Source organism: Chrysemys picta, chromosome 9 (genome assembly GCF_011386835.1).
Source record: "Chrysemys picta bellii isolate R12L10 chromosome 9, ASM1138683v2, whole genome shotgun sequence".
Lineage (NCBI taxonomy): Eukaryota > Metazoa > Chordata > Testudines > Emydidae > Chrysemys > Chrysemys picta.
In genome coordinates, this window is record NC_088799.1 from 16,210,281 (window position 1) to 16,229,587 (window position 19,307).

At 43.5% G+C, this 19,307-nt stretch overlaps 1 protein-coding gene across 1 annotated transcript in view; it reads left to right on the plus strand.

Annotated features, from left to right (window-relative positions):
• SLC7A14 (solute carrier family 7 member 14) overlaps positions 1 to 8,988 on the plus strand; it is a 70,330-nt gene extending 61,342 nt beyond the window's left edge. The window contains exon 8 of the mRNA XM_005299250.5: positions 6,989 to 8,988. Coding sequence (XP_005299307.2) covers positions 6,989 to 7,311 — 323 coding nt within the window. The 3' untranslated portion in view covers positions 7,312 to 8,988. The remainder of the gene's footprint in view (positions 1 to 6,988) is intronic.
• Positions 8,989 to 19,307: the final 10,319 nt, after the last annotated feature.

Here is a 19,307-nt window from a genome sequence, read left to right on the forward strand (position 1 = left end):
CCACACTGAAAGGTGGCTGTAGGGTGAGCCAGTGTCAGGCTGGGGACTAGAAGGCAGGAAACCTGGTTCACAGTCTCCCATTTTAACGATCATACAACATCGTCTCTTAAAGCCACCGCTTAACGGTTAGCATTCATGTTTATGTATGTATGTATTTATTTATGGTTACTTTTTTCCATTTCCCACCCTGCTGTCCGGGCACGTCTACAAACATTCAGACAGTCGGTATCAACATTAAAATGATTATCTCTGCAATAAACTCCTCTCCCACCACTGAAATATTTACATTTCTCACCCCCTCCAACTACTCCCCACTAACATCACAATCATAACAACAGTCCCACATCTACCAACCCACCCTCTCCAAATGCCCAGGGGGGAAAAATGGGCCTTGTAGCATGTCCAGAAGATTAACAAATCTGGGCCATAGAGAACCAAAGCAGGATGAGAATGCCAGAGTCAAGGACCCCTCATGGGGAATATTATTATTTGTATCATGGTAGGGCCTAGGAGACCCAGTCATGGACCCCATAGTCCTGCCCCAAATGTCCTGCCAACAGCCCCCTTCCCAATCCAACCAGGGCTCAGGATCCTCCATTGATTGCAACTGTGGCCGCATGGCACAGGGTGAGAGTGGGGAAGCTGTATGCTCAGTGTTATTCTGCTTACAAGATTAAGCCTTTTTTAAAGAGGAACAATGATTGACATCCGAGCCGACAGCTTGTCCGCCATGTGTCAGCCTGATCCAAATTCAAGCAGTCTTCTTCTCATCATCCTCATCCCTGCCAGGGGTGGTGATGGGAGACAAGAGCAGCTCTGCATTTACCCCAGTGATGCTGCTGGGTTCCACTCGAACATTTCCATTCCAACTGGCAGCTGCAACGTCTGGCCTTATCAACGGCTCTTATTGGTAGCCATTTACTCCATTTGACTAAAAGTGAAAAACAATCAACAAGGAAAAAACCCCTCCGTATATGTTATCAGCAGCAGGCAGGTTTTCCTGTTTATAAAAGAATCCAGAGGGACTGGTTGTCCCACCCACCATGAAAGCTGCTTGGGTCTCACTCCCTTATCTGGCATCACAGAACTGCAGGGCCAGGGCAGATTTCAGCAGCTGCTCTTTCACCTGCACTGCATAGTTTGAGGGCTGCTTCCCCTAGCAAGTAAATTGCCTGTTTTATGAGTTCGACATTGCACTAAATCCAGTTTTAAATAGTTTTTTTCCATAACTAATTTGGGTACCTGTTCAAATTTTGGTTTCTCGTAAATGAACCCGGAAGTTGTTTGATGGGATGTCCTCCAGGAGAAGAGCACCAGAGAGGTGGCTAGAGATAAATGGGTTTATTCAGTGAAATGAATTATTCTCCCTTCCATAGCTGCTGAAGGGCCCAGCCAAATTAAACTGGCTCTAAGCACTGTCCTGATCTCTTCATTACAGACTAGCTGGGTAACTCACACAGCAGAAGTGATAAACTTGTGTTACTTAGTGTAACAGCTCATTTCCAGTCATAGTTCTCGATCCACATGAATGGGCCCCTGTGCGCCTGCAAAGTCCTATTGATTTCAGTGGGACTCTCCATAGGCACAAGGGATCGTGTGGGTCAAATTGCAGGATCAGCATAGTCAGCACAAGAGTTACTGAACCCAGACTTGGGTTCAATTTTTCCAAAAGGTCCAAGTAGCAAACCAAAGAATGAGCTTCAGCAATAGCATATTGTGCCCACTCCCAGGCTATCAGGAGTTGATTGAACATTCCTTGTCTCAGGCCAGACTTCATGCTAACTTCACCATTTAGGGTACGTCTTGCAGAGTTAACGGGAGATAGCTACGCTCGAGTCTCTCCTCTTGAGTTAGCCTGGCTCACGGGAGCGCAGCCACAGTGCAAAATAACGCTCACGCTGCTGTGTTTTCACTGACGCTGGAATCACTTGTGCGTGGCACTAAGACTCCTGGGGACACATCCCATGGTTCTGCAGGAACCTGAGCCTTTCCTGGTGAATCAGGGAAGAACTTGTTGGAAGGCATTGGAGGACCAGCAGCACTCAAGTGGAGCTAAGCTGCATCCAGGCTATAAAGGAGTCAAGTTAGCAGTAAGACATTTTAGCCTATACCCGCTGACAGGCCAGCCAGCTAGAGCTGAAAGCATCACCACACTCGATCTAAGGTTAGATAAATGTCTATCAGGGATGGTCTAGACAGTATTTGGTCCTGCCATGCAAGCAAGGGACTGGACTCGATGACCTCTCGAGGTCCCTTCCAGTCCTAGAATCTATGAATCTATAAGGGGTTTTGTGTGTGGACAGGACTCGAGTGAGGAGTAACATTCCATTCAACTTACAACTCAAATTACCTCTGCAATGAAGACAAGCCCTTCTGCTCTTGCTATAGGAAAATGCTGTGTTCTGTTCTGGTCACTCATTTCTAAAAGGTTATAACAGAAAGAGGAGGGGTACAGAGAAGTGCAGCAGAAATGGCTAGAGGAATAGAAAGACCTCCACATGCAGCGTTGTAGTTTAGAAAGCAGACAAATAAAAGGTAACGTGATGGAAGTGTTTAACGAGTGGTGCAGAGAAGGGCATTAGATGCTTCCTATTTGCCCCTGCATAACACTAAAACAAGGGGACACCAATGAAATAATTGGCATCACATTTAAAACCAGGAAAGGAAATACTTGTTTTGTTTTACACAGTGCATAACCGAAGCCAAGAACTTAACGGTATCTAAAAAGAATGAGACATCAGTATGAATAACAAGAACAACCACATTTACCTTACGTTAAAATAAAATAAGCATAAGGGATATAACTCCTTATGCTCTAGGGCATAACACACCCATTAACTGCCCGGGGCTTGCAAAGTACTTCTCCTATAAAAAGATCAGGAGTACTTGTGGCACCTTAGAGAGACTAACAAATGTACTCCTGTTCTTTTTGCGGATACAGACTAACACGGCTGCTACTCTGATACTTCTCCTATGTGCACGTTATTCCATGATTTGTCTGTAATGGGGTATCTTGCACCTTCCTCTGAAGCATCTCTAATGGGATACAAGGACCACTCATCTTATCCAATATGGCAGTGCCTGTGTCTTCTATGTTCCTAATTGCAATGTGAGACTTTATTCACTTTCACTGGATGAAGTTGGTTCTCTCAATGCATCTGGCATCAGATGAGGATGTGTCAATCTTCCTCAGGCCCAGCAGAGCCAATGGAGCATTGACCCGTGCTCTCAGCTTTTGAATGGGAATTCCAGCTGTGCTCTGGTTTAAAAAAAAAGACCTCAGCTTTAAAGCCGAAAAGAGGGTAGGTGACAATCCTAAAACCTCAACATTTTCCTAAGGCTCTGGAGTGTATTGTGCAGAGAGAGCACCCTCTTGCTCTGTACTCTTCAGAAAGGGGGAACTATGCAGAATCTTTGGAAAAGAGGTCAATTATGTACAATCTCAGAGGTCCCCTGAGTCCTGAGAGCCCTGAGAACCAAGCAGTCCTGTCCCAAAGGTGCTTTCTTTCTCCCTACTTCCCAATCAGGCACACTTGCGTAATTGTTGTACTCCAGAAATAGTGCAGTAAGTACATTCTGTAGCTCCACAGCACTCACCCAGAATCTAAATAGTGGTAAACAATTTAATTTGTTTTGCTTTGGCTTTTTTATTTCAAAGCAGCCCTACGCAGCTGAGCAGTAAAGTAAGCAGAGGGCTTCACAAGATGTATTTTTAGGATTTAATTGGACTGAGTGCAGACTAGCACTTCCCAGGGCTCAGAACTGCAGCTTCATTAAATTTCTATGAACAGACAGACCATCTGGTGGTGCAGGATCCATAATTTTTAACCATATCAGGAGATATCTAGGACCCTGGCTCATCTATTTTTTAGTACTCCAGGCTGACTGGGGATGAGGAACTCAGTGGCAGGAACAGAAAGCCTTATTGCTTCATGTGAGCATTTTAGTAAAAACAGCCAAATTCTGAGCGTATGCAAGCAGGAGTCAATTTTTTAAGTGGAGTTTTCAGTATTTTAAGTATTTCCAACCCCAAGCATTCAAAAATCATGAGTCAGGCCCCCTAAAATTATGAGATTGGCTTAAAAACCATGAGATTTAAGAAAAATATATTCTGGGCTCTTTTTAGTTGCCTTCTAGTCAGGGGTGAAAGTGGGCCGGTATGGGCTAGTACAGCATACCAGTAAGAAGCCGGTACTGGCCCGGGGCAACGCTTTAAGGAGGGTCCTTTGCCGCGGCAGGGCTTTAACGTTGCTGCCCCTTCCCCCTGTCGGCAGCCCTGCCGGTAGGGACCCTACCAGCAGGGCCACCAATGGGGGAGGAGTAAAAGGGGCAGCTGCCCCGGGGCTGGCGATTTAAAAGGGCCCAGGGCTCCTGGCCACCGCCACCGTGGCAGTGGCCGGAGCCCCGGGCAGCTCGGATGGGCTGGCTGGGGGAGGCTGACCCCCCCAGCCCCGCCCCTTCTGCCCAAGGCCCCGCCCCTTCCACCCAAAGTGCCAGCCCCCGTACCAGTAAGAATTTATTATTACTTTCACCCCTGCTGTTAGTGCTGGAGCCTTTAGGGTTCACATTTTTAAGCTTCCCTCCACAGTCATGGCTAAAAACTTTCTTTTTTTTAAGTGAAAACTGAGCTTTTCACATAATCACCTGACTCCAGGAACACCAAATATCACAAGACTTATGATTCTAGCCTGAGTTGCAGAGAAAAGCTTGAAAATATGACACCTAAAGATTCAAAAATTATAAGGTAAAAGGCAAATAAAAAGAACCCCCAAATTATTATTTTTTAAGTCTAGTGATGTTTGTCAATCGTATGATTTCTTCTCTTTTCCTTTTTTGTGGACCTGACTCCTTGTTTTTGAACACTTATGATTGGCAATCCTCTACTCTACTGTCAGGGCCAGCTCTGGCTTTTTGGCCGCCCCAAGCAAAAACCAAAAAAAAAACAGGGCAGCCAGAACGGCAAAGCGAAAAAAAAAAAAAAAACCCCACAAACCTGCAGCGCGGCCGGAGCCAGGGTGCAGGGGGTAGGGGGAGGGAGCGGGAGGGAGAGAGAGAGAAGGGGGGCGGCCAGGACTTCAGCGGGGCACTGCCACGCGTGCCCTCCCGCCCCGCCGCCTGCCGGGAGGGCTCTGCACCGCTCCGGTTGGCTGGGAGGGAAGGATGCGGGCTGCCCTGCCAGGCTTGCTGCAGGGCGCTCCTGTCCTCGGCGCCACTGTCCCCTACAGGGCGGCTGGAGCGTAACAACACAAAAAAAACCAAAAAGCAGCCGTGCCGCCCTAGGATTGGGCAGAATGCCACCTCCTACAAGCTGCCGCCCCAAGCACAAGCTTGCTCGGCTGGTGCCTGGAACCGGCCCTGTCTACTGTACTTTACTTCTGGCAGTGGCCAACATCCAGTTGCTTCAGAAATACTGTGATCATATTCAGTTGTTCATGGGAGATCGTTTATTCCTGACCTTTGCAGGCAGTTCACACCCTGGAGCATGAGACGTCTATCTCGGAGGAGCCTGTTTTACAAAATATAGCTCGTTTGCAGTAGCTGCTACACATGATTTTGAGGCTGGAGGTCACACACACAAATGTTTGTTGACTCTCAGGAGAAATAGCCATACACTGTACGCTGTCACTTAAGAAGCTGCGGCTCCAGTCAAATATAATGACTTCCTCCTGCAGCTTTAAATCAAGGGTGACTTCAAAACAGCAACAAAGTCTGCTAGGTTTAATTAACTTTCCCCTGTGGCTTACATGGCATCAGTTCAGTTACCAGCCACAGGCAATTACTAAAGGAAGCTTCTCTTAAATTTAATTATTTCCCCTGCAGCTTCTGTGGTAAAGAGCTGAAGTGGGTACAGTTTGTTTTACCTTTGCTGTTGTGTGAGACTTGCAGTAGTGGTGTGTGAATTCTCTGTTATCTCACATGATGATGTCAACCACTGCCAGAGCTGAGACAGACCCGAGCCCATGAAATTCCTGCAGGAACACATCTGGAGTAGATGGATTCTTGAATCCATTACCAATTAAGGATCTTACATCTCCATATACCTTGGCTTCTGGAAAAAAACATTCCTGGTAGGTGGGAGGGAGAGATTGTGTACTGTCACATGAGAAGAGAGTGAGAAAGAAAAGCTTGAAAAGAAACTAACAGCAACAGGAGGGCAGGATTTCTGTATCATTTTAGCATCAAACATATTTAACCTTATGACTGTGAAACACATTGGCTCTGTGCAACGAACGGTATGAGAGAGAGAGTGGGAATGTAGGGAACACCGAACAGACTGAAGAGAAATGGTAGTTGAGGAGGAGAAAGGTATGAAAATGCAGTTTGGGGATTTTATCGTGAGTCTAATGATATTTGATGTTTTTCTTCAAGTCCCAGATCCTGGAGTCATGTGTTTATGTGAGAATTTCACCTTGCATTTAAAACCATAAGTATAGTTCTAGCCCTTGTGTTTGCAGAGAGAAACTTGAAAACGTGAACCCCAAAGGTTCAAAAACCAGAAGGCAAATGAAAAGAATCCAAATTGTATTATTTTAAAATCTCATGATGATTTATAAACCGATCTCATGATTTTGAAGGTCTGATATTGCATAGACGAGATCCTCAGCTGGTGCAAATCAGTGTAATTCCATTGACTTCAATGACGTCCCTTCAGGTAGACTGATTTACACTAGCTGGGGATCTGGCCCAAATATGTGACCCATATATCCCAGCTGGGAGCAATGGTGCCTAACTCCAGTAACTGTCTTTACAACTATGCCGTATTTCTTATTCTTCTCTTCCCGCCACTCTAAAATATATGTATTCCATATAGCTAATAGAGAGACAAACAGCTGTGCTGTAACATCACCGTATCGATTTTATAAGATCATTGTGTTCAACTGTTTAATCTTTGACTAACAGACCATGCCATTTTTTTATTCCAAAGTGTTTCCTTTCTCAGATAGTTAACAGTTGTACCCCTCAATGTCTCCCCCCACCTCCCTCTCAGGCTTGCTCATTTACTTTGGCTACGGCATGTGGAACAGCACACTTGAGATCAGCGCCCGGGAAGAGGTCCTTCATCAGAGCACATACCAGCGCTACGATGTGGATGTTGACCCGTTCTCAGTCGAAGAAGGCTTTTCCTACGCTAATGAGAGTGACAACTACCAGGACTGGGGGCCTTCAGAAGACAAAGGTTTCTCTTACCAGCAGATGGCGGCGGCAAAGGAAAGCAGTCGGACGAGTAGCAAATCGAAAAGCAAAGGCAAACACAAACAGAACTTCGAGGCCCTGATTGCAAATGATGAGCTCGACTACTCACCAGAATAGGCATAACACAAACAAAACCACAATGCTATTTCTCACTAACCTAACCCTTGGGCTAGAATGTGAAGGCTTCTTTGGCTCTCATTTTAAATTCCATCTTTCCTAAAATTTCAGTGCCCAGAATCACATCACTTATTCACTCATTTTTTTACTCTTCAGGATAGTTCTATAAAAAAGTTTATCCTGAATTCTGAGATTGTCACATTGAACAAAACAAGCAAGTGACCCATTTGGAGTCCACCAGCATGGCCTATCTTGGTGCATGTTACCAAGTGGGCCAGCACATGGATGGATTGGCTGACTGGCAGATTCTTTCTATGTCTATTAAGCATCCTATTGACCTCTTTTGGCAGCACTGACTATGTGATTTAAATGAGACAAGTGCCAAATAGGGTGGGTTTCATGTGAGCAGTTACATGACCAGCTGAATTGGTGGGAGCATGAGACATATTCTCTGTGCTTTCCATAGAGAATATTTACCCCATGACTATACTGGTGTGAAGCAACATATTTGGCATTTTCTTAGCAAGTATATTTTTTCCTTGAACTTATAGAAAGAAAACCTTTGCTAGCTAGGTGGAAGCATACTGAAGCAGTAAAACATTTCCCAAGGGAATCTCAGGAGTAGATTGAAAGGGGATCCAGGGATCTTGGTCTCACAGAGCAACATTTTCATCCTCCATTTCATCACCATGGCACTCACTGCAAACACCATGGCTAGGGATGGGCCTGAACCAAACTTCCTGAATCCAAACACTCCAAGCTTTGGGATTAAAATGCAATCTTCATGGCTTGCACCATGCTCTAGGACAGACCAAATCAAAATTTCAGATCCCAGCACGTCTGAATTTCTCAGCTCTGGATCTAAGCTTTCTGGTCTGGGCCCATCCTTAATCATGATGAGGGTCACTCCTCATCTAGGCTTAATTCATTCCTCTATAAATACTCATAAATATCAAACTCCATTTCTCTTGGTACCATAGGTACCAAGGCTTGGACTCCCATTTCCATCATTGTGTGTCTTCTACTGATTCACTTGTCCATAATAATTCCCACTGGGCACAGTCCAGATTGTCATTCAGATTTCAGTTCTTCAGATGAAGTTTCTATTTATTACTTCATATCACATGGTCATTAACTTTAGGTCGTCACTGGACAATATTTGTGGCAAGTGTAGATAACCAGGCCACTGAAATCTCATTCCTTGCCATAAACTATATTTTGTATTAAGGATCCTTACCTTGTATATGTTTTTGAGATATTTAACCACTGGACTGTTGGGTGCTACTATGAAAAATACTGAAGTGCAACTAGCTACTGTAGTTAATGAAATTCCATAGTATCGCACCTCACTTTGAAACCAAATGGAATAGGCAAAGGGAGCTGGGAGTTCATGTAACACAAGGCAGGGATTCTTAGGCAATGAACGTTTATTGATAGTTAATCCACTGGCTAATAGTCCCAATCCTCCCACTCTCACCTGAGCAAAACTCCCAGCGATGTGAATGGGAGTTTTGCCTGAGTGAGGACTGCAGGATCAGAATAACACAGCCTCCACATATCTAATCACAAGCATGCTGGGCCAAACTCACCTGTGGTGTAACTCCACTGAAGCCAGTAGAGTTATGCCAGGGATGACTGCGGCCTGCTATGTCTTTTCCTTCCAATATATAAAAGAAACATAATTAACTAAACTCTGGTAGGAATTGGCCGGATAAAGAAATTGAACATTTCTGAGTCACTTTCTCCAATCCGTGTTTTTGTTTATTTAGTAACTTAATTGCAATATGCTAAATGCACCTATCAGCACTACTGGGCACATGTACAGAATATTCCATCACATTAAACCCTAAAGCGATACAGAGTCATCGTGGAACACCACCCGCCCAAATTGGCGCTCACCTCACCAGGACAAAGCCGGAGATAAAGATTTTCAAAGCAGCCTTGGGGATTTAGATGCACAACTCACATTAAAATTAATGGGCTGTGTCTCTCAATCCCTTAGGCAGATTTGAAAATCTCAGAGAGGGTATAGAGCAGGCCTTGCAGCCTGACCTGATAGCTAGCACACTTGTGTTCTACTAGACCAGGGTTCGGCAACGTTTGGCACGCGGCTCGCCAGGGTAAGCACCCTGGCAGGCCGGGCCAGTTTATTTACCTGCTGACGCGGCAGGTTCGGCCGATCACGGCCCCCACTGGCCGCGGTTCGCCGTCCCGGGCCAATGGGGGCAGCGGGAAGCCGCGGCCAGCACATCTCTCGCCCACGCCGCTTCTCACCGCCCCCATTGGCCCGGGACGGCGAACCTCGGCCAGTGGGGGCCGCGATTGGCCGAACCTGCCGCGTCAGCAGGTAAATAAACTGGCCCGGCCCGCCAGGGTGCTTACCCTGGCGAGCCGCTTGCCAACGTTGCCAAGCCCTGTACTAGACCAACAGAGGGGTACATTCCAGGGCTGAGCGCCCCCTTTCTGAGAACAGTCTGCCACCAGCCCCCTGAATTACAAAACTATCACCTGGAGCGTCCTGGCTGACTTTGAGTTTTAGAATGCAGAAACAGAGAGTCTGGTTGAACATCCTGGCCCCATTGAACTCAATGGGAGCATTGCCATTGACTTCAATGGAGCTAGGATTTCACCCATTTGTCTCTGATGTAGCTCACACCCATACCATATAGGACTAATGTCTTCTTCAGAGCACATTTGGATTCTAACTTTCAGAGCCAAGGAGAAATGTTTTATTGTCTCTTCCCTTTAAAAAACACCTGTTATGGTTCTTATCATGTATTTACAAAAGAACGGCCATATTGGATCAGACCAATTGGTCCTGTCTTCCTACAGTGGCCAATTCCAGGTGCCTCAGAGGGAATGAACAGCACAGTCAATCACAGAGTGACCCATCCCCTGTCATCCACTCTCAGCTGCTGGCAAACAGGCTTGTGACACTCAGAGCATGGGGTGGCATCTCTAGTGTAAATTATTGATCAGCAACTTCCACACAGATGATCCGTTCCTAGCTCAATGGCCCATATAGCAGATCTGGTTTTAAATTATTGCAATACATGAAAAAAAGATTTTTATCCAAAACCTATTTTTAATGAACAGAGATCACATCAAATACATGAGAACGATTAGTCTCTGCTTGAAAGCTACAGGGCTAATTTCTGCTCTCTCAGTTGCACCAGGGTAATCCAGCGAACTCCACTGACCTCATTGGCATTGCTCCAGATGTACACTGGTGTAATCAAGAATAGAATCAGGACCACAGTTCCCCCAGACATTCCCTACCAATGCTTAGCAAAGTCAGACTCCATGGTGCATATTCAGGTGAAATTTACTTGTCACTTTGTCATTTGAATAGGAAGATGTTTGCACTACATTAGCATGAACGTAGTGCATTTAGCGAGTTTTTGCTCACATGGACTCAGAGTAAATAATGCTGGGGCTTGAGAGATACAGTAATTCAGACAACTGATACCACAACACATGTGTGAATAGTCTTTACTTACACGGGTAGTTCCATGGAAATCAGGGAGGTTCCTGGGGTGAGGTTAGGAGCAGGCCCTCCAGTAGTGGTGATTTTATGCCCAGCGGATATACTGCACCAGATCCTGATTGTGTGAAGCTTGGTCTGAACCTGCACCCACAGCACCCTCTGGATCAAGATAAAGCTGTGCCCATTCCACCCTCTCCTTCTGGGGGCAAGGCCTGTGACTCCATGGCCCTCCTGCCATGTAAGGCAGTAAGGGTGCTAGGAAGAGGCCATGTCCTTGCATAAGGGGCAGGTCTCGCTTGCTGACCAACAGTTGAGGAGCTCAGCCAGAGGGCACTAAGCACCCCTCCCCCCACCTCCACCCACATACAGGAGATGGCTGACATCTCCAAAAGGGAAGGGTGCCCATCAGCAAAATATTCCCCCAGGTGGTGGGGGGGGGAAGAGGAGGGCAGGAGGCAGTACAGAGCCCTTCATCCCCACGCCCAGTAGCTCAAGAGGTCTGACTGAGCCCTCCTCTCTTTCACTGGTACAGACCATTTTGCAGACCCAGGCCTGCAGCAGGACCTGCGGACCATGTGCAGGGGAGATAAAAGATCCACAAGTGACCAGTGAGGGATAATGGGTAGAACTCATTTGTGGGGGTTGGTGGCTCCAGGGCTCTAAACCATGTATCAGCTGCTCCTCATGCCTCATCTCCCAGACCTAAGCCAGGGCAGATCTCCCTTGAAGGAGAGAGAAGTATCTAGGATCTGGGCCGGTATTAGTAGCCTTTGCACTATTATTTATTAGTAGTATTGCCATAGCATCTCATGGAGCAGGACTCTACTGTGCTAGGCACTATACAAACACAGAACAAAATCCATACCCTAAATAGCTTACTGTCTAAATACATATGCAGGTGTGAAGGTTTTTTCTACTTATTATAGGACTTTAAATACTATTCCTTACCATTTTCATGCTGGTTAGTATCATTGATTTGTTGAGGACCAGCTGTGCTCAGCACTGTATGAGACATAGTCTCTGCCCCAGAAAGTGTGCAGTTGGAAAAGATGGACAACACAGAACACTTGGAAAAGCCAGAGGAAGGGTCTAATTAGAGTACCCCCCCCCTCAAAAAATTACACATTCAGGAAAAAAAGGAACATTGTAAAATCTGGACACTAAAACCAGCCCCTTTTCCTGTCAAGGAAGATGGAGTTCTAGACAGAGGAAGAGGAATTGCTATGATCACTCAGCAAATCCTGGAGCTAGATTTACACCACTTGTCTCAGCTACCAACACAAGAATAAATGACAGGTTCCATGCAATGCAATAGGGCGGCACAGTCTCAATGCAGCACAGATCACAAAAGTTCTTGTTCAGCAACTGTATGGCACAAACACTAACCCCATTCCTGATAGACCTTAGACAGCTAACTAGTCACACTTGTTCTCCTTGAATTTTTCTCTTGTGGAGCATGTGGTTTGCTTTCACTCCTCCAGGTTAAACTGCAATAATTATCTCTCTTCTCCCTCTGAGATGAAAGCCCAGTTGGACACAGATTGTAGTCACCATTATGACTTTCTAACATCAGCACACAGCTAAGCTGAAATTTAAATGGGACACCTTGGAATGCCACCAGCCGTCACATTTAAAAACTTAAGACACATGGCAAGAAACTGCAAAGAGGAATAGATCCTTTCCTGATGGCTGCACAATAAATTAAATAACACTAGAATTCTCCATAAACAAGAACACATTTATTTATAACGTGACTTCCAGCCAATGTGTTCAGGGTGCTAGACAAACAATTTATATACTGTAATAATAAACTCTGTGGTGCTGGAACCCTGCAGAACACCCGCTGACTTCCACAAGGTCAAGGAGAGAGGAAGGGAGGTTTATGTCCCTTAGTTTACACAGAGAAAAAACACTGATGTCAGTGGGAGTTTTCTTGGCATAAGGACTTAATGAGAACTAAGGAAGGTCTTCAGGGTTTGGTCCATTCGTTATAAGTGGCTGATCAAACAGTAGGGAGTAGAGCTGGGTAAAATTTTTCAAGCAAATAGTTTTTTCACTGAAAAATGCGGCTTTGGGTCAACCAAATTGATTCACAAATTTGGGTTGAACTACGTGAATAGTTTGGGCCCCCAAAATGGAATTTTAAAGTCAAAACATTTTGTTTCAACATTTTCAAAATGATGTTTGGATTTTCCATTTCATTTAGAAATTTAGCTAGTTATGTAAAAAACAAGAACACCCCAAAATAATTAAGAAAAACCCTAAAAACTAAATGAAGTAAATTGAGCTACACTAAAAACTGATTTTTTTTTTCAAATGTTTCAGTTTGGTCACCAAACTGAAAAAAATCAACAATGCACTCGGCTGTAGTTAGTAAGTGAAAAGAGCTCACTGAAAAAGGTAACTGGGACAAGGAACTTATTTGAAAGGCCAAATTCTAACTTTAGATGCCCAAATATGCCTCCAGTGTTACTGTTACAATTGCATAGCTGAGCTCACTAGCGCCATGAAAGGTTCTGTCAGAGACGGACTTCAACCAAATTCCTTCAGTGTCCAAATATCTTCAAATTTGGGTGGAATTTGAATGTTACAGCTTCTGTGTTAATCCCCTATTTCAATAATTGGTCATAAAAATGTCTCTGGGTGGCATCTCTGGGGCACAGTAGTTATTTTTCTTTTCTTTCTTTTAGTTGCTTTACTACTTTTTGGCAAAAAAAAAATCTAGGGGCAAAACTGGCGAATGGATCTTTTCAAAACTTTTACTCACACTTTAAAACTTTTCACCAAAGAGGCCTTTAAAAATTAATAAAGTATGAGATTTTCCAATATAACAGGCTCTTACCATCAACTTGTCAATTTCAACTACCTGGTGAGTGACAAAGCCTTGGTGGAATAGCTGAATTCCAGATACAGATTTTGATGCTCCTGCGATAATGTGGGTTAGTGCCTTTGAGTAACCACACTGCAGTGGTGGTGATGTTCTTTAAATCATAGTTAGTGGAGGAGAGAGAGTGTGTATGTCAGAAAGATTGAAATGGTGCAGTGGATTAATGCATTAGCCTTCACACAATGCCCTGTCAGCCTGGGAAACTCATTGTCAGGGGATGTTGCGAAGGCCAAAACTATAACTGAGTTCAAAAGAGAATTAGATAAGTTCTTGGAGGATAGGTCCTCAATGACTATTAGCCAAGATAGTCAGTGATGCAACCCCATGTTCTGAGTGTCCCTGAGCCACTGACTGCCAGATGCTGGGAATGGGTGACAGGGGATGGATCACTTGACAATTGCCCTGTTCTGTTCATTCTCTTTAAAGCATTTGGCACTGGCCACTGTCAGAGACAGGATATTGGGCTAGATGGACTATTGGTCTGATCCAATATGGCCAATCTTACGTTCTAGCCTTTATCCTCCTGAGACCTAGGTTAAAATCCTGGGATAGATAACAAATGAAAGTGAATGTTGTGGCCTCATCCAAGTCCCTGTTCAGCATCTGTCCACAGCCCAACTGGCAAACTGCTGGAGAGAGGGTCCCAGAGCTAGAATGCCAGGACGGGGTTGTAGAGCAGAATTGAGGTTCAAAGGCAGATCTGTGTGAAGGCTGCATAGCACTTGCCCATACTATGCCAGGCTCAGTTCAGTGCTGTATCCTGTACCAAATTCACCTGCGCAATTAAAAGTTGCTGTATATGCACTGTAAAAAATTCATATAAAAACTCGGATGGATTTTGGATACATGCACTCGAAGTGCATGGGAGCCATGTTTTAATACACACATACACATTCATTCACAACAACTTCCTCAATTAAACCAATGGGCCCAATCCTGCAATCCTTACATCCCTGATACAGGGGATGGATCACTGGATGATTGCCTGTTCTGTTCATTCCCTCTGGGGCACCTGGCATTGGCCACGGTCGGAAGACAGGATACTGGGCTAGATGGACTTTTGGTCTGACCCAGTATGGCCTTTCTTATGTTCTTACTCACATGAGCAGTCCCTGGGAGCCAGAATCTGCTTTCAGTTACACCAGTAAATATCCAGAATAACGTCAATGATCTCAGTAGAGTTCCTGTCAGTTAAGTTACATACTGGTGTAGCTGCAATAAGAATCTAGCCCTTCAATGTCAACAGAACTGCTTATGTGAGTGAGAATTACTCATGTGACTAATTATTAGAGGATTGGGTTCAATAGAATGTATTTAATTCTAATTGATTTTACAAACACCTGAGTTCATGCAGAAAATCTAAAAGAACCTTCAATTTATGAGAAATAAATAGTAAAAGCAAGGAAATGAAGGATAGAATGTTCTGTGTACAATTTCATCTGTTGAGGTAAGTCAAAGTGGCCCCAGTTTTACCTACAGATACCCATTGACTTTAACAGGAGTTGCAAAGCTGTATCCAAGAGTGGATCTAGCCCCAATGTGACCTCAGCTAGACTCAAGCACATTTATATTTAGATTTGGGAGGAAGGATGTAGGCTCTGAATCTCCTAGCTTTTACTTGGTTTTTACCATGCTCTTAAAATTCTGTATAAGTTACTGTGTGCATCTGTACATGCATATAACTAGTATAGTCTATTAGAGAGAGAGGGAGAGAGACTATATACTCTTCTTAAATGATATAAGGCTGTATCTTCATCCAGGATTTCTGATTTGAATATAAGCAAGAGCAAAGTTTGCATGATTTGTATGTCATCAGAGTCCTGTGATAAAAACAGCCTCAGAATATATACTGGTTGGGTGTATTTTTTTAAAAACTGAAGTATCAACAAAATCACATCCTTAATATAAACTCACATTTTTATTCAACTCTTTACCTCATTAATTTAATGTATTTGTGTTTGTTTGATCTTCCACAAATGTTCTTCCCTGTCCAAAAGAAAATCTGAGTACATTTCCAAAGGGCCTTCGTATAGAGCACCCACAAAGTGCAGCCCTTACATAGGCAAACATCCCAATGGGAGTTTTGCCCTTAATAAAGATCACAGGATCTGAGACAGAATTTTCACATGCACCTTTTTGCATGCATGCAACGTGCATGTGCCACTGTTGGTGCCTGTTGCATGAGCACCTAATCAGGGTTTGTATTTGCAGATGCGGCTCAGATGCATGGTGGGGTGGGCGGTATATTTTGCAGGTGCAGTTTGAGGTGCCTTTGAAAATACAACCCCATAAATCTACATCAGGTACCCACTTTTTAGATATATATATATACATATATTACAATTTACAAGAAGGAATTCTGGGCTCTCACCCACTGAGAATCTGTATTTTCAATGTGTTTGTCTATTTAATCAGCGCTAATATCTTCTCTGTGGGTCTGATCCTGAACTGTGCTGAGCATCTCCTGAAAAGATCATCTCTCACTGAAATCTGGTGCTTAGATATCATGGTGATAAATGTGTTTGAAATACCTAAGACAAAATAGATGGCAGGCCTATCCCAACATTTTCAGGGAGAAAGAATATGCCTTATTTTCCTACCAGCTCCTGTACTAGATAATATTTTAAAATAGTCATTGTAACCCCAGTTCCGCAAGGTACTTAAGCATGTGCCTAGCCATAAACACATGCCAAAGTTCCTTGCTGAATCAAGGCCTATATTCCCATGCAGTCTAAATAGCTTGTACCAGAGTAGTCACCAGTAACAATACCTGTTATCATGCAATCACTAATAATACTTGTGTAACTGATCCAGGGCCCATTGGATACAACCCTGTGGCTATTAATATCTCTATACTTGACCCTAGCATTTCTATATCCATCCATCCCTTCTTTTTCCAGGCAGATTTGTGGATTTCTGTAAATTCTGAACATTTTGTTCACAATCACCTCTTATGTCATGGGCTATTAGAGGGAATCATCCACTCTACTCTCATCTAAAAAAACAAAGAAAAGAAAAGAAAAGAAAAGAAAAGAAAAGAAAAGAAAAGAAAAGAAAAGAAAAGAAAAGAAAAGAAAAGAGCCTATGCAGGAGGAAAATTTGTGCTGCAGTATTGACTTTGGTAGCATTAGGGATAATGAAGCCGTATTTATGTGTATGGAAAGCATAAAACACATATAAAAGTGTAATGAAAGAACTGGAGGGCTGTGTTCCATAAGAATAGGCTCTTTCTAAAGATATTGCAGAGATTAATATAATTTATAATCTCCTTGATAACTCCTAGGAGTAGCTTAAGAAACAATTAGCATAGTCCAATGTCAAGCCGAAAACACCCTAGATATTAGCCTGTGGTTTATAATATTTTCCCTTATTCAAAGAATTAAAACTACCAATGGACAGGTGTATAAGCAAGTGTGAAAATTACCAATTTGCAGCAGAGATGGGCCTCAATGAAAACCCTAGATCCAACTACCATGAATTTGGAGGAAGTTCAGAACCCCTGAAAGTTGGGGTCCAGGTCCATCTCTGGTTGCAGGTCATCCACATTTCCCCTAGTAACAGAATCTTGGGGTTCTTTGATGTGCAGGGAGAAAATCAAGGCCAAAATGTTCTGAAGTCTCCACTAATTCTGGGTGCTTCCATTTTTGGGTGGCCAATTTAAGGTACTTAAAGGTCCTAACTTTCTGGGGTTCTGAGCATATGTGAAGTCAATGGGAGATGTGGGTGTCCAGCACCTCCATAATTCCATGTTCAGTGTCTCAGATTGGACCCTTGGAAATGGGGGCATCCAAACTTAATGGGCACTTTTAGAAAATGCAAGCCTATACATACCCTATAATTCCAATTAACATTAATGGAAGTTACACACTTCATTCCTTCTGTTCAAGTGGTGACTCCATCCTGATAATCATAACCCCTCCCTTTCAAAGGAACCAGAATATTATACTGATGAAGCATAAATACTTCAACTTTTTTTGGCCCACTTCAGATTTTAGTCCCTCTGCAACTTTTTCGCAGCATGTGGTTACAACAATTTGATTACAAGACCCAGCATTCTAGCATCCTCACTGCAGAAAATAAATCACACACTGACATCAGATGTTATAAATTCAGCTTGTAAATGATCGTTACTTTTTTTCATTTTGTTTGGTCTTATGATGTATAACTTGCTTTTATGCAGATGGTATTTTCTGGTGTAACAATTCTCTACAGTTCTGGTATGAATTGATGTATTTGTTAACAAGTTTGTTATATTCTTATTTTATTTTATTTGTGGTTTCCAAAACCCCATTGATGCACTGTACAATGGGAACTTGTGGTGTGTCATGAAGAAAGAAAAAAATATGCAGATGTGTTATGGAGTGATTTTTATTTTCAAATGAGTGTTGTTGATACTAATATATATATATATTATATATATAGACTTATCAAAATACTAAGAAAAGAAATCTAAATTTACCAAAATGTGTATATTTTAATAAATGCATAAAGCTTTATTGTGTGCCTTTAAATTTAAAAAATGAATTTATAAAGGAAGCCAGAGAAAACTGTGTCTTAGTATAAATTTCCATAATAATGTAAAGCTTTTAAATGAAAGACTACACCAAAAAAGGAAAGAAAAAAAATCCCATATAAATTTTGTTAAAAACTGATCAGTATCTGAAGGTCTGATATTTTTTCAATGCTAAATTGAAGTTAAATATAGACAAACTTTGCCTTAAGTGCTCCAAAATTTCCTTTGTAGAAGAAACATTTAAATGGGCTGATTTTGGAATTTACTTGCATTGTTGTGAAAAATGATTATTAGTTTACACAATAAAAACCTAAGAAAATGACAGCAGGTTGACTATTAAAGTTTTAAGTATCAAACAGTCAGTGTCATATTCTGCCTCTTAGACGAGTTCTTTTACCCTCCCCTCCAGCAATCAAGACCAATTGCATCAGCCCTGATTCAGACCAGTAAATTCATAGTGGCAGTTGTGGGTCCCACCCCTTCCTCTTCACAGCTGGGAGCATGCAGGATTAGAGGATAGACAAAAAGCCTCTCTGAGTGTTTTGCCCTTTGCTCACTGAGTTTATAGTGTCTGCCTCACTTTCAAACCATATGCTATCAGCAGAATTACGGTGCCAAACTCAGATAAAGGCCTTGTCAAGGTACTTGTGGCCTGGGCTGTTGAGAACCGCAGGCTCACCCCGAGACCCCACCTCACCCGCCAGGGGAGAGACCCCTCCCACCCCGAGACCTCCTCCCTTGCTGAGACCCCACCTCACCCGCCGGGAGAGAACTAGGGTGACCAGACAGCAAATGTGAAAAATCAGGATAGGGGGTAGGGAGTAATAGGAGCCTATATAAGAAAAAGATCCAAAATCGGGACTGTCCCTATAAAATCGGGACATTGGTCACCCTAGCTGTTGTATTAATAAGAGGCGGGTGTAAAAGGCCCAAAGGGCCGCTGATTCTCAGGGCTAGTCTACACTACCCGCCCGGATCGGTGGGTAGAAATCAATCTCTCGGGGATTGATTTATCACGTCTCATCTAGACGGATAAATTGATCCCCGAATCGACGCGCGTACTCCCACCTCGTCAGGAGGAGTAAGCGCTGTCGACGGGGGAGCTGCGG